Source organism: Rhyacophila brunnea, unplaced genomic scaffold, assembly GCF_057557595.1.
Source record: "Rhyacophila brunnea isolate RB1 unplaced genomic scaffold, BYU_Rbru_1.0 scaffold_1, whole genome shotgun sequence".
Lineage (NCBI taxonomy): Eukaryota > Metazoa > Arthropoda > Insecta > Trichoptera > Rhyacophilidae > Rhyacophila > Rhyacophila brunnea.
The window spans coordinates 15,301,859-15,317,134 of record NW_028232751.1 but is presented as its reverse complement, the minus strand read 5'-3'; the positions used below and the strand labels follow the sequence as shown (position 1 = coordinate 15,317,134).

Below are 15,276 nucleotides of genomic sequence, written 5' to 3'. Positions count from 1 at the left end.
GCTCTAATTAAAAAAAAAAAAACAAATATCATGACCAGGCGACATTTCGTAAACCTCAAAATACGGAGCTAAACCATCCTATAAAACGCCCCACGTTATTTGAATCGATGTGAAATTTCAGCTCCCTGATCACACGATGCAGTGACGTCCCTAGAAAAAATGCAGCCCCTAGGCAGCGTCAAAATTTCGCCCCATTTTTTACACAGTATTTTTTATCATTCTTTCATGCCCCCCCCCCCCCATATTTAAGAAATATGTTGTTACTAACAAAATATATACTACTAAATCCAATTTAAATGCCATCTGCAGTTCAATAAACAATATTGCGAGTCCACAGTTTCAGATACATTTAAAAATACACAACTTTCAAAACTCGCGAGTGATTGGCAAAAATATTACCTACCTATAATTCAAATATAATTCGCAAATCTGCACGTGGCATTGATGGTCATCAAGGAAGTGACGTCCAAGGACAACGGAAGTAAACTAGACATCGCGAACCCAACAAAAATACAGTCCTGTTAAATCTTTTATGTTAATTAATACATTTTGTTTCCAACCAGTGAGCTGAATATTTTCGTTATTAGGTAGGTTCCTATTAATCCTATTTCTATATAACATACGCCGCCCTTCGAGTAACTGCCGCTCCCAAGCGACGCTCAATCTGCCTATCCCCACGGGACGTCACTGGCACGATGGCCACGTCTATACATTTGTGTCAACCTCGACTAGTCTAAATTATTATGTATAGCTGTGTGTGCGCCAATAATCCTACAAACGACACGCGTTGCTGTTTTGATCGAGATATTAATCTCGTTCGACAAAAAGGCGCGCAACAAAATGGCGACCCAGCAGCGCATCGAGTCGGTGCGCTGTCTTGTCTCGCTTCGGTGCTCATTGTGGTCAGACACCGCCGACGCGACGCAATGCCATGTTATTACTTTATTACCTAGGTTCCTACTGCTACGACAATCTAGCAGTGGCACCCTATGATTTTAATAATATCACAAAAAAATCGTTCTAACACAGGTAACACAAAATTAATGGTAACTGGCTTACCCTACTGGGTGTGGTATAACTAACGTGACCATACGTCCCGTTTTTAGGTATCCTATCCCGTTGTCCCCTGGCACAGCTTCGGGATGCCGAAATGTCCCGTTTTCAGATTCCTTTCAGGACAATTGGAATTCCATTCAGATATTGGACGCTTAAGACGCGCCTAGCGCGTAACGATTAGGTGTCCATTAGATATAATTAGCATGCTATTTAAATGTAGTAAATAATTAAAATTATCTAGTCAGCAGTGTGTGTGTCAACATAATTGATAAAAAAATAAGTACCTCTAATACGGATAATACTCGGAGCAATTCCATAAACATAAACAAATCTACTATTTGTCGGCACTGTTGACACGTCTTAATTGATTCCAAATGAATTCCGCTCTAGTAATGCAGTGCGTAAGACGCTGGCCGCGAGTTCCTAGTTCGATCCCGGTACACATTTATGTAATTTTCTCAAAGCCTAAGTGTTTGTGATTGTTTCACTTATCTAAATACACTACTCTCATTGGGCCTCTAAGCCTGTTTTAGTGTTAAAAAAAATATTCTAATCTCCAATTGACTAAAAAAACTCCATTGGATATTCCAGTGGGATGCATTTGGAATCAAATAAGACATGTTAAATGTGTTACACAACGATATTTGACATGTCGCGGTTAACGCCGCATGGGCAGCCGTGTTAAAAAATATCACGCTGTACAGTTAACTTCCCGGGATAATTAACTGCCTGACTACGACATATTATCATATTTATCACTTTTTTATTAATTAAGTGATATGTTAGAATAGCCCTGCTGCTGTATGTTGTGGTGTGGGTGCAGTTTGCATGAATTTGCGGCGGTACGTCAACGCGGGGGATTACAAACATTTGGAATCAAGCAAGACCATTCCAATTGGGTGCAATGATTCCAATTATTGGATACAATTGGAATCAAGTAAGATTTGCGTTGACGCCGCGCAGTCTTCGTTATTGTGTGTCAGTCCATTGAAATCGTCAGATTTTTTGCACGTGCCTCTGGTTCGCGGATTAAAACTCGTACGCTGGGACCCGTTAGTTTTCAAATATGTTTATAATGATTGAACTCGAGGACTGTCGATATTCATTCAGTAATCATTAGGTACGGGGAGCTTCTAGATTTATAGAGTAATCTTGTACAAATTTTAAAAACCGGATATTAGCGATTGATTTAGCGTTTATAAACTATCATGAAGACAATGAATTTTTTAATGCAGTATTTGTATTGTCTTAATGACGTAGATTCTATCAAAATAACATGAGAATACATTACTATAGTTTTAACTAGTATAACGGATTATTTTAACGTTGTTGTATCGTCCATCGGTCAGTAGCAGAGCATGGGACGGTGGCGAAGGGTCAAGGTAAGCTGTTAAGATCCGCCATAAACAGTGCACACTAAGCTTTGTCAGTCATGCGACTCATACGTATTTCTTTTCATTGAAATAAGATTACAATTTACAGATGGTGTTGGTTAGTTTTTAAAATTCAACTAAACCCTGCGACACCAGATAATAGTAAAAAGTCTACTCGTATATCTATAAAATATCTAAAATTTTGCAATTAAATAATACATAACTTTGGATACTTTATAGATAGAATAATATTTTGTATATATTATAGTTTGGTTTAGGCAGGGCATAATGAATTTAAAAATGAACCAACAATATGTGTAATATGACGTATTCTTAATCCAACGAAAACAAATAAGTATGATAATTATAATCGTATGTATAATAGTAGGTAATATGATGTATAATATTATGATAATCGCCCAAAGTATACCAAAACTATTATGGTTTGGTTTAGGCAGGGTTTAATTGATTTTTAAAAACTAACCAACACCATCTGTAAATTGTAGTCTTAGTTAAATAAAAACAAATACGTATGACTAAAGTTTAATGTGCACTATTTATGGCGTATCTTAACAGCCTACCTCTATCCTTCGCTACTGGCATGGGTAAATCCGGATAATTTTACACAACGAACTTTTTGATCGTCAATAGACTGCATTACCGCTAATGGGAGTTATCCAATGACATTTGAGCGAACCCGTTCGAACCGAACCATTCGGCAGACCCGACAAAAAGCATCGGGAATTTATAGCAATATCACCTTTATTGTAATGGCGTTAGAACAGATTATGCCATTCGGCAGACCCGACAAAAAAGTGAGTGTCATTTTTTTCCCAGATGCTTCGTCCATATTAATGTCATTGGAGTTATCAAATCTATTGAAATGATATTTCTTTCTTTTCACTCACTATCCTATAACTAGCCAAAAATATTCATCAGCGGTACTTACTAATGATTCTGTACATATTTACGTACATATTATATTATCTAAAATGCAAATCAGAACGATTTTCAAATTTCAATTCGTAATTTAGATTTAAGCAAATTATTAAAAAAATATTCACAAAATGCACTCCACTGATTATTTTTGCTTTGACATAACTCTCTTTTGAGCCGGATTTGTTGTGTGTGTTTTTTTTAATTTGCCAATGATTGTAATCCCTTTAATAATAATCTGTCTATTTCTTCCGCAACTCCATTCACAGTGATGTCCTAGATTTATGAAATTCATAAATATGCAGAAAGATAACCAATCGCAAATGCTTATTTTACATTCATTGATTTATGAACAAAAGTATATTATTCATAATAAGTAGGTGCTACAATAAATTAAAGTACTGATATATATGACACCCACTCCGGCCGCGCGGCTTAAGTTTTGGACTATCACGCCGTGGGTACCAGGTTCGAATCCTGGGTCTGGCAAGTGCACATATTGTTTTTCAATTTGTGTGTGAGTCAGGGTATGGACCCAATAGGTTGAGCAAATGGCTGACATCCATTTCTCGTAAAAAACAAAATCTGTTAATACAAACCTCTACTCTGTGGGGGCCAATTGATCCTATTAGGATCGGACATGGTCGGAAAAAAACTGATATATCATGTGTTATGCCGGCATTAGACTATTAAAGATCTTTGTCAAATATATTTTATAACGTCTTTCAAATAAGCCTATATTTTTATAAAATCTGTTACTCGTCTTTTATAAAGGGTATAAAAGGGACGACATTATCGGATATCAAAAATTAGTCTTCGGTATAGTGTTTTGGAGTGTTGCCAGATGAAATTGTCAAAAATCAATAGATTCACAAAAATATATAAAAATGAACGATTTTACTTTTTGCAAATTAGATAGCGCCCTTCAAAGCGAGCCTTGGTTATAATTATTTCACAAGTAGTAAAATAATGTAACCTTTTATCCAGTATCAGTGGATTTACTAAGATTTTAGTAATTTCAGTAATTTTCAGTTGAAAATGTGGTATTTTATCTAGAGACGTCACTGCCCTAAAAACCCCTTCATTATTTTGGAACCAGAACCGGAATTCCTAAAAATTACGGGGTTCAAATTGTTTAATACATTTTCAATTTCATTATATTTTTATTGTTTACTCATTGACGATTCTTGCTAAAACCGGTTATTATTACAATATAGGTGATATTAATCTGTTTATTCATTTTTAAACGAGCTGTCAAATAATGACCCAGTGTTTTAAAAATTTTCAATTTTTAAATTAAATCATCAACTATTTATTAGATCTATAAACAATTTTTCACAAAACCATTATTTTTAAAATAATGCATTTTTTGTCATGTTTACTGAATTGCTGTTTAATTTAATAAAACGATTTTTTTTGTAGTACTTATTCCACTTTTAATCAATAAATTAGGACCGGTTTCGTCCGCCTCAGAGGGGCCTCATTTTTTATCATCCTTGCACGAGTCCAATATCTAAAAAATGTGTTGCAAGGACTAAGGATACATTACTAACAAAATATTCGCAAATCTACACGTGTCGTTTCTGGTCACCAAGGACGTCGAAGGGCAACGCAAGTAAACTAGATATCACGACCCCTACAAAACCAGTGAGCTATTTTTTTAATGGATATTTTCATTATTACTAAGTTTAGGTAGTTATTTATATATGTTCCAAATGATTTTCTTCGATTTGCCGCCCTTCGAGTAACTGCCGCCCCCAAGCGACGCTCAATCTGCCTACCCCCACGAGACGTCACTGTCTCAGGGTTTCGTGGTTCGGTTCCGGTTCCATTTCCAGCTCTCACTACGACTTAGTTACCAGCCTTCGACAGAAAACGACGCACAAAAAAAAGTGTTATTACGTACCCTGTCTAAATTTGTAATAATGTGCACGTATGCTGTACCTACTTCGTATCACTAAGTTATGTTTATTTCCACACCCCAGCGCTTCGAGATAAGGGTTATAAAAAATATCAAACGGTTTGTAAGCCTTACAAAGGGGTAGATATAAAAAATGACCATCTTACGTATTCAAAAATAGAAACCATTATTGTATTTTAAAAATTGTAGAAATCTCATGTTCAAAATTAATAACTACCTAATACAGTTTACGGATGGTGTGATTTGTCTCGTCTAACTTAGCACTGATTTGACTATATTGGGTTTGGGTCGAAATCCCGAAGGCCGGAATCCCGAAGGCCGAAATCCCGAATGCTGAAATCCCGAATGGCCGAAATCCCGAAGCCTAAATCCCGAAAGCCGAAATCCCGAAGGCCGAAATCCCGAATGCCGAAATCCCGAATGCTGAAATCCTGAATGGCCGGAATCTCGAAGGCCGAAATCCCGAAAAATAACAAATACAAACTTCAATAATTGTGCAATTTTTGCTAGAGAGACAAAAACCCATTTTTTGTGGAAAATGGGTTTTTGTCTTTTGTAAAATTTGCGCAATCCAAGATAAGTGTTAAGATTGCGCAATTTTTTGTAGGAGAGACAAAAACCCATTTATTCCACAAAAAAATAGTTTTTTGTCTCTCTTGTAAAAATTGCGCAATTCAAGATTACGCAATTATTGATGTTTGTATTTTTCGGGATATCGGCCTTCGGGATTCCGGCCATTCGGGATTTCATCATTCGGGATTTCGGCATTCGGGATTTCGGCCTTCGGGATTTTGGCCATTCGGGATTTTGGCCATTCGGGATTTCAGCATTCGGGATTTTGGCCTTCGGGATTCTGGCCTTCGGGATTTCGTCCGGCACCCGACTATATTGTATCCTTTTCATTGTGAATAAAATGAAGGGTGGGAATTGATAGCACATTGCGTTAGTCAATATTCATTGCAATACAAATTATTCAAATGTTTAAAAAATAGTTTTCACATAATACCTACCAAACAAAAGTAACGTATCACATTTTAAAATAAGTAAATTTCAGTTTGACAACTAGTCGTATTGGTAAATTTGTTCTTAATAATGCCACAATACCATATTATTTTTGCCTGCTATTACGATGGATGGTTTCCAATTCTGGCGTCCTAAAGAATATAAATTTATATGCGCCTGTCAATTACCTATGTGGTCGCAGCTAGGGATTGCAATACCGGTATTTATAAACCGGTAATCCAGTATTTATCAATAGCAAACACCGGCTTGAAAAATCCAAAATACCGAAATTTTTGGTAAGTATATGGAAAACACGCTCGTTTTTGTTGCGTGTAAGTTATGTGCTGCTAAAATAAAAATCCTGACTGAATCCAACAAAGGTAAAATAATAATAAAACAAAATCGATCAAATAATATATTTATAATATAATTGTCGCGATGAATGAAAACATTCGTGACAAATATTCAATTATTCTATAATTATGCAGCAAGGCTTATTCGCATTTAAATTGAAGGCTTTAATTAAAACTATCAATTTACTGAAATTATTTGTAAAATTCGCCTTACAATACTAATTTTTTTGAATGTCAAAATCGTCGAAATGTTAACTTGGAGGTAAGTAAGTTTTGCTACAAAATATTTTTCAAGAGATTTCAATAACTAAGTATATTTATTGATAAGTAGGTACTTCTGTTTTTTAGTGTTTTCATTAATTCATTAATAAATACATTCATTACACACATTCATAATTCATTAATAAATACCGAAAAACCGGTATTGACATTTTAATTCGGGTTTGCAATCCCTAGTCGCAGCCCATGACTTCCTCGAGTGGAGCCTATCAGGCACCATTCGCGAGGGGTGCAAGGCTAGTAAATGCGCTCCCTAAAGACGCTCTTTGTTATTGAAACTTTATTTTATTGTATACAATTTATTGTTTATGTTTTTTTATTATTTTATTCTACTCTCTTGTGAGAGAATATTAAAATTGGTTTTAACGTAAATTTCATGTCGTGAAAGTCCTGAACGTCCTGAATTTAGATTTGTTATGTCCACAACGTTTTGTTTTCTTAAATAAATATATATCATTTAATTAGTATGGACGTTAAATTGCGTAAATATGATCATAATATCAGCTACGTCAACTGTCAATTAGTATAATGGCGTATACCTACAACGGTTGAGGATCAATTAAAAAAAACAACTTAGAATTTGAATATAATATGAATATCAATCTAGATATGTGATTATCAGTGACGTCCTTAGATAAAATACCGCCCCTAGGGAGCGCCAGAATGCCGCCTCATTTTTATACAGTATTTTTATCATCCTTTTATGAATTCAATATCTAAGAAAAGTGTTGTATGGATACATTACTAACAAAATGTCTGACAAATTATTCGCAAATCTGTACGTGTCGTTTCTGGTCACCAAGGATGTCGAAATGCAACGGAAGTAAACTAGATATCGCGAACCCGACAAAACCAGTGAGCTGAATTTTTTAATGGAAAGACATTTTCGTTATTACTAAGTTTAGGTAGCTATTTATATACATTGCAAATGATTCTCCTTGATTTGCGGCCCTTCGAGTAACTGCCGCCCCCAAGCGACGCTCAATCTGCCTACCCCCACGGGACGTCACTGGTGATTATTATTCTTGGAAAGAACTGTATTTATACTTACTTAGTTACTCTATCAAATTTTGAATCTAAAATGGCGGAAGCTGTTTCAAATAAATATCTAATCGTTGAGAAAAATACAGTAAATCGCTCAAAACCTACAATTTCATTTTCGTTTCGTACAGCAGTTTGCACAACACCTACAATAAAAAATCGAATGACCCATGATGTAATATTTTTTTATCCCATGATGTAACTGAGATTTCGTTTCACACAGTTGCAGACTGAAGTAAAGTTATTCTTTATTATTTATTAGAGACGTTTTGAATAAAATGGCGCGAATTATAAACGTTCGCGGGGTTTTGTCAGAACAGAAATATTACCACATTCAGAATTTGTATTGATGCTATCAAAATAGATTAGAATAGAATAGAAATAGAAAATAGATAACACCTTCTCCGTTGGACAGAAGATTTAGTTTTCGGACTTTTTTTCGCGTAGAGCACCCCAAATCTACGAACTTTTAATACCGCAGATCAGGCTCTTTTTTTGGAAGTTATTTTTTAAAAATTAAATTAATATACCTATTGTTAATTCAGTTACATTGTTATATTACAATAATTACATTAACGATAACGACTATTAAATCAAAAAAATAATATGGGGCAGTAATGTAAAATATATCACGTATATATGTGAAAATATATTATTTTATTGTAATAATATATTCCATATTATTTATTTTATTGTACATACCAATCTAACACAATATCTCAGAACGCATTTTTCATGGAGTCTTTATTCTTACTGTGCTCGAATTACACTAGAAAATTCTCATGCTATGTGATTTAATTATTTTTTTATTATTAATATTTTTTTATTTACAGAATTTTCCAATGACCGCTGCGTTCCTGCAGATGCTGCAGAAGACATCCAAATTGCTGCCTTTTCGAGAACTTGTTATGAATTTAACATAGCGAAAGGCGGCTCTTTCGAAGAGGCCAGAAAACACTGCATCAAGCAAGGTGGAGACTTGGTACATGGGTTCCAGGTAAGCACTCATAATTCATTCATTTATTCACTCCTTTTATAATTTCTGTTTTACCACTTACCTACTATCTCTTCTTCTTGTTCGTGCACTCATGGCTGAGGATCGTGACCACATTTAAATTTCGCCGTCCTTTGAGCGACCAAGACTTTCCATCCTTCTCGATCTTCCGCTTCTCTCAGCTCTTTCACTTGGTCGCTCCATCGCGCAGACGCTTTTCCTCTGTTTCGCCTTCCCTGGAGGCTACCCAAAACTACCAGTCTCTCCAGGTTGTCCAGTCCGCGCCTGACAATATGTCCAAAAAACTGCAGAATTCTTCTCAGATATATCGTCGAGAGCCGTTCCTTTATCTTCAGTCTCTGGATGATTGAATTGATGTTGGAAATTGATTTCCAAGAAATGCGAAGCATTCGGCGCCAACACCACATCTACCTACCATTTATGCCGAAATGAATGGTCATTAAATATCAATAAACAATAAAAAAAACTTTAGGTGATTTCAAATAGTATAGTGCCTATCCTATTTTGTAGGTTCATTAATTTTATGTTGAACAATTCGTGGAGGGAAACCGATAATGATATTCGTGTTCGTGAAGTGACAAGCTATGTTGTGTGTACTAAATAGTCCCGATTATCCAACCTAACCTAACCCTATACAGGATAGTCATATAACATGTTATCCTTTTGAATTACGAGAAACAAGTTATTAAATGCAGCAAGAATTTTCATTTCTACTGTGATATTGCTACAATTAATAGTCATGTTATAATATTAAATGAAAAATCGCGAGTGGAGAACTACAAGGTTCTAAGTGTTTGTCCTTGGCGAAACAAAAGTAACAATGAGGCAGCTAAGAATAGTACTTCATTGTTGGGTTTATTTTCTCAAGGACGAACACTTATAACCTTGTAGTATTATGCTCGCGAAATGTAACTGCAAATCAACAATATCTTCTTGCCCGCTCTCGGCAGACCGCAGAGTACTACAGTTACCTTCGGTTGGTAAGTAACACTGCGTGCTATTTTTTTAATTTCTTTTCCTCAATGTTTCCAGGGTGCCACTTCCAGCTTTATACTTCAAGAACTTGAGAGAAGAAAAACAGAACTGAAGACTCGATTAGTTTGGATTGGTGCTCAGAAAGATCCAGGAGTGACTGCCAGAACTTGGAAATGGGTGAATGGTAATATTATATCTCAAATTCTCCAATCTGTTAATTAATTTCATATCATTTTGTTTCTTTTCAAACTGAACATATTAACATTTTAGTTGACATGTTTCCGTCGTAGATCAATGCCATGTAAATGCTTGTAAAAGCTCTTAGAAATATTAAAAATTCAACATCATTTTTTTCTGCTAACATGTCCACTTAAATATTGTCACACAACATGTATATTGTATATGGTTAAAAAATGAATTCTAGCCTTGGAACAAGGGTGCATAATGTATATATTATGAAAATTCACTCTGATGCCTTTGACGTGTTCTGCTACATGTCAGTGTTTTCAGTAATAAAATGTAATGTGAGGGAGAATATTGTGGTGCTGAGAATTGAACAGATACAAGAGCATGGGTTACCGAGTTAAATAAATCTACTTCAAAGTTAAATATGTGATCGTAAATTCTATATAACTGTTTTCAATATTCTATAAATGAGGTCTTCCAAGAAAATACATTGACATTTCTTCATGTTTATTAATGTTTTTGCTGTTTGAGGGAGGACATGTTAGGCCAAAACTTTCAAATTTCACAGATTGTTATGAAAATAATAACATATCGTTTATACATAACGTGACCATTTATTTGTTCCCTCAAAACGGGACATCCACTAATTTTTAGGTAATAGTACGTGTATTTAAGAAAGCGCATAATTTTTATTTATTAATGAAAAGAACAGGAATAAACACGTGAAAATAAATAATTTGTGTGGTCATATTTTTCCGAAGAAGAAAGTATACCTATTTGGTTTTGATTTCAAATAAGAATGAAATTCTTGGTAGGGCTTATTGAAATTTACTTTGGTAACATTGCTTTAAGAACTGCGACTTGCAACTGTGTTTTTTCTATCGATTTTTTGATTTTTCGCGCTTTTTTTTTGGAATCGTTGCCGTTTAGCGTAGGTTGATATTTTTCTGAAAACGGGACATTTCGGCGTCCCGAATCTGTGTTTGGGGACAACGGGATAGACTACATAAAAACGGGACGGTCCCATTCAAAACGGGATGTATGGTCACGTTATTTATACACCATGTTAGGAATAAAATGCTCACAACTTTTCATGCAAAGCATTTACAAGTTCGAATCTAAGTTGGTAGGTACCTAATTAATGTTGACAAATTTGTTTGGAACATTGTCTTATGGACGAAGTAGATTATACCTACTTGAATTGTAATTATTACAGTTATTAAATATGGACTTAAACTGAAATAATAAAATATAATTTTAATCATTGTTGTATCAATTTTAGGTGAAACTGTCTCGAAGCCTGCCTGGGGGAAAGACCAGCCCAACAACTATAATGGTGAACAAAACTGCGCTGTACTTGATGGTGGTCGTTCGTGGTTCTGGAATGATGTCGGCTGCAATCTCGATTATCTGCATTGGATATGCCAGCATTGTGAGTATGACATATAGTCCTACCTTGATGATATAACAGATAAATGAGGCGTCTATTTACAAATACCGATATGTCCACATTTCAATATTTTTGCTAAATGACATTTTTGTGTGTTTCAAGCGTTTGATTCCTTTTTAGTCATAGTATTGGACTTTCAAATAATTAGGACAGTGTGTTAATTTTAATTAGTCGTAAAATGTACTGTATTGAGATATAGCCTACTCATCGGAATTCTATTTATTAATCTGTTCTGTGGTAATAACAAAACATAATGTTTTTCTATTGTTTACCAAAATAATATTTTATCACACTCATATTGAAAAACTTTCTTCTGTTATTTACACATAAGTTGGATTACTGATTCTGGTGCCAGAATAATGAAATTCTAATATACAATATACTGTAAAATTCTATTGGTACTTACAGAATAATTTAGATTTTTACCTAATTATTATGTGGACTTACTGGTTTGTAGAAATGGATCCTCAAATGATAACTTAATAATTATATCATCATAATAGGTTCACATAAATCAACATTAACAATATTTTATCAATATCGAATCATGCTTTGTTTTTGTAATGTAATTATTATCTACTGTTATTGCGCGATTTCCTTGCCTTATATTGATTGTCCATCCTGCTGCGCATGTTTTTGAAATATTTGTTGTATGCATCTCCACTTTCTATATCCACCTACCTACATACTCGATTGTTATTATTGCAGTACCTAAAAATATAATGATGATGACCTACTGTAGATATTATTTAAGTTAACAAAATATTACAATTATTTTTTGTCAGAATTTTTCATTAAAAATTACGTATATTATTATTATCTACTGTAGGCCGTGTAAAGCAATTCTGAGTAGTCTGACATATTGCAAATCATTGACAATCATGATTTAATCATATTCAACAACATTAATTTCTACCTAATGTAATTTTTTAAACTTATTTGTCTTAGTTTTAATAGTTGTAGAATATATCAGAATTATCTGTGACTTTTAAATCTTTTGTAGAGCTTTATTATATAAACTCGTATCTCCCAGCTGTCCTGGATTTATCAAAAGGTGTTGTTATATTAATTATTGTTTCTCTTTTTTCCATTTGAGAAATAAGACAGAGAATGAGGCTGTCTTTGTAATATGTAATATGGCAATTGATAATATTTTTTTATTTCTATTTATTCCACAAAACAAGATTTCAATAAAAAATTTAACACACCATACATATTGTAATGTTGTAAATAAAGTTCAAGGCCTTTTCAGGTAGAAGAATATTCATCAAACTTGATTTCAATAGCCACCTTTAGCTGCATTATGGTTCAGTGAACAAATTTAAATTATGCGAATTTTTTCACCATACACATATTATGTATTTTCAGTGTTATTGTTATTTCAGTATTACCTCAACAGATTATTATTCAAACATGTAACGCTATATGCACATACACTTTTAATAGCAATCAGTGAAAGCGTATATAGCATATCATAAATTATATAAAATTTCCGCATACCTACCTGTGTATCTATATGAGAATCTCCCATTAATTGTAACTTTTTGAATATTTATCTCACAACAATTAATAATTATTTATTACATACTTACCCCAAAACAATGCCCCTCTTTCAAATTTTTTTTTATCATATTGCAGCATTATTTAAATCTAATAAATAATTCTGTTTGATAGGCTGTTTTGATACGAAAAATTTATTGTAAAGATTCAATTAACTTCACTTTTTCTTCTTCTTTCTGTGCCATATCCGTTATTTTTTTTGCTGCTCTAAATATGGATGGAATACTGAGCTCAAACTGGTCTATGAGATTCTTGAGCCAGGACGTTTATTTTCTGCCATAGCTTTTGACCATGTCTGATCTTAAGATGATCATATCCCTCCTCCACAGAATGTATGTTTGTAGTAACAAATACTCGTTTTTATGAGAAATGGATGTTAACCAATTGCTCAACCTATTGGGTCCATGACTCCAAACACACATGTATGTATTTGAAAGACCTAGGATTTGAACCTGAGACCCACGACATTATAAGCCGACGCGTTAGCTGCTCGGCCGTCGTGGGGTATAATGGGGTAAATTTAACAATATATAAAATTATGTCAGCATACGTCATATTATATTATATCGAATTAATTTTTAGCAATATTAGCCAAAAATTGCGATTCAGTGCCAATGGTTGAATATTATATTATGTACATTTTCTCTTGTTCATTTGCCACATCCAATATATCTGAGATTCTATCGCCTTTACAGTTCTTGATTATAGTATCAATATTAATATCATTGTCTGTTATTGAAAAAATCCTGCTTTTGAGTAATCATATTTTATATCTTACAGCAATAGCTAATGGAACTAATCTTGCGCGACTAATACACTCACAACCCTATTAGAACTATGGCATATGTAAGACGCGCGAACTCTTGAAACATAATCGATTCTAACTTGCAGCTCCGAATACATGTGGCAGTCCCGACAAACAACTCAACTCGACGATCGTTGGCAAGGATCATGCGGTTGGAGCACAGATCAATTATAAATGTCCGCTGGGACATATGCTGCTGGGAGAAGGTCACAGATCATGCGGTGAAGATGGATTCTGGACAGGATTTGCACCATCTTGCAAATGTAATTACACACTTTTCCTTAAAAATCCAAAAAAATGGTACCTAGTGCGCCAAAATATTGTCGTATCAAGAAATCACCAAGTGACATATTGTTTAAACCTGAGTTTGTAAGTCTCTTGAGTGCTTTATTCTCCGTGGTGATCTATGAATGAAAGAAGTCATTATTATAATACAGGTAACTTCATATTATATTGTATGGAATACATGAAAGCATGCCCGGATAGTAACAAAGTTATTTGTCTCTCCTGCACATTTTTAAAAATAGTTCATTCACGATATTGTAGTTACACCGAATCAAGCTTTATACGAAAATCAGCCAAGTCCATAATAGATGAATAGGAGAAAAACAGCCTTTTGTTTTCTCAAATACACAGTCACAAGGGTGAAATTTTATATTATTTCGAATATAGAATATTTAAAATGAATAAATTCCACATTTTGATAATGCAGAAATGTTAGAAAGCAGTAGTTCTTCAGCAATTCACAAAAAAGTAAAAATACCTAAAGGTGGACTTGGCTGATTTTGAAATGTAGCCACACATATACAGATATTCCTGGATCAATACATTGTTACACCGGTCATAAGTCAAGTTTCATACAAAATATTAAAAAAATCTATTTGACAAACTTTTTAACCACTTTCATTTATATAAAAATCAATTCTGAACCAATTTATTTAGCCAAAACAAAAAAAATCAGTCGCAGGTGCGAAATGTTCTAAGTCAATGAATATCAGTGGCGAAGGGTGACTTTTGGAAAGAGGTAGGCTGTGGAGATATGATAAAAAGAGCACACTTGTCAGGTATACTTACGAGAATAGTACGATATTTACTACTAATGAATAGGCACACACTAATAAATGATAACGACACACTAATTCAATGAAACTTCAAAAACTCATTGACGACATAAAAATGAGCGATGTGTTTAAATTACGTATTTTTCAAAACATGTATACCCATCAAAAATCATTAGATAAAATTTATTTTTATTTTTAAAAACAATCTATACTTACTTATTTATTAATATTCGATTAAACGCCGTTGAAATTATTTTTTTAAT

At 33.9% G+C, this 15,276-nt stretch overlaps 1 protein-coding gene across 1 annotated transcript in view; it reads left to right on the top strand.

Annotated features, from left to right (window-relative positions):
- The window catches only part of fw (CUB and Sushi multiple domains furrowed), a 266,332-nt gene that overhangs the window by 216,356 nt on the left and 34,700 nt on the right, over window positions 1–15,276 (top strand). The window contains exons 6-9 of the mRNA XM_085941650.1: window positions 8,795–8,958; window positions 10,009–10,135; window positions 11,420–11,569; window positions 14,039–14,215. Of these exons, the coding sequence (XP_085797776.1) occupies window positions 8,795–8,958; window positions 10,009–10,135; window positions 11,420–11,569; window positions 14,039–14,215 (618 nt within the window). The remainder of the gene's footprint in view (window positions 1–8,794; window positions 8,959–10,008; window positions 10,136–11,419; window positions 11,570–14,038; window positions 14,216–15,276) is intronic.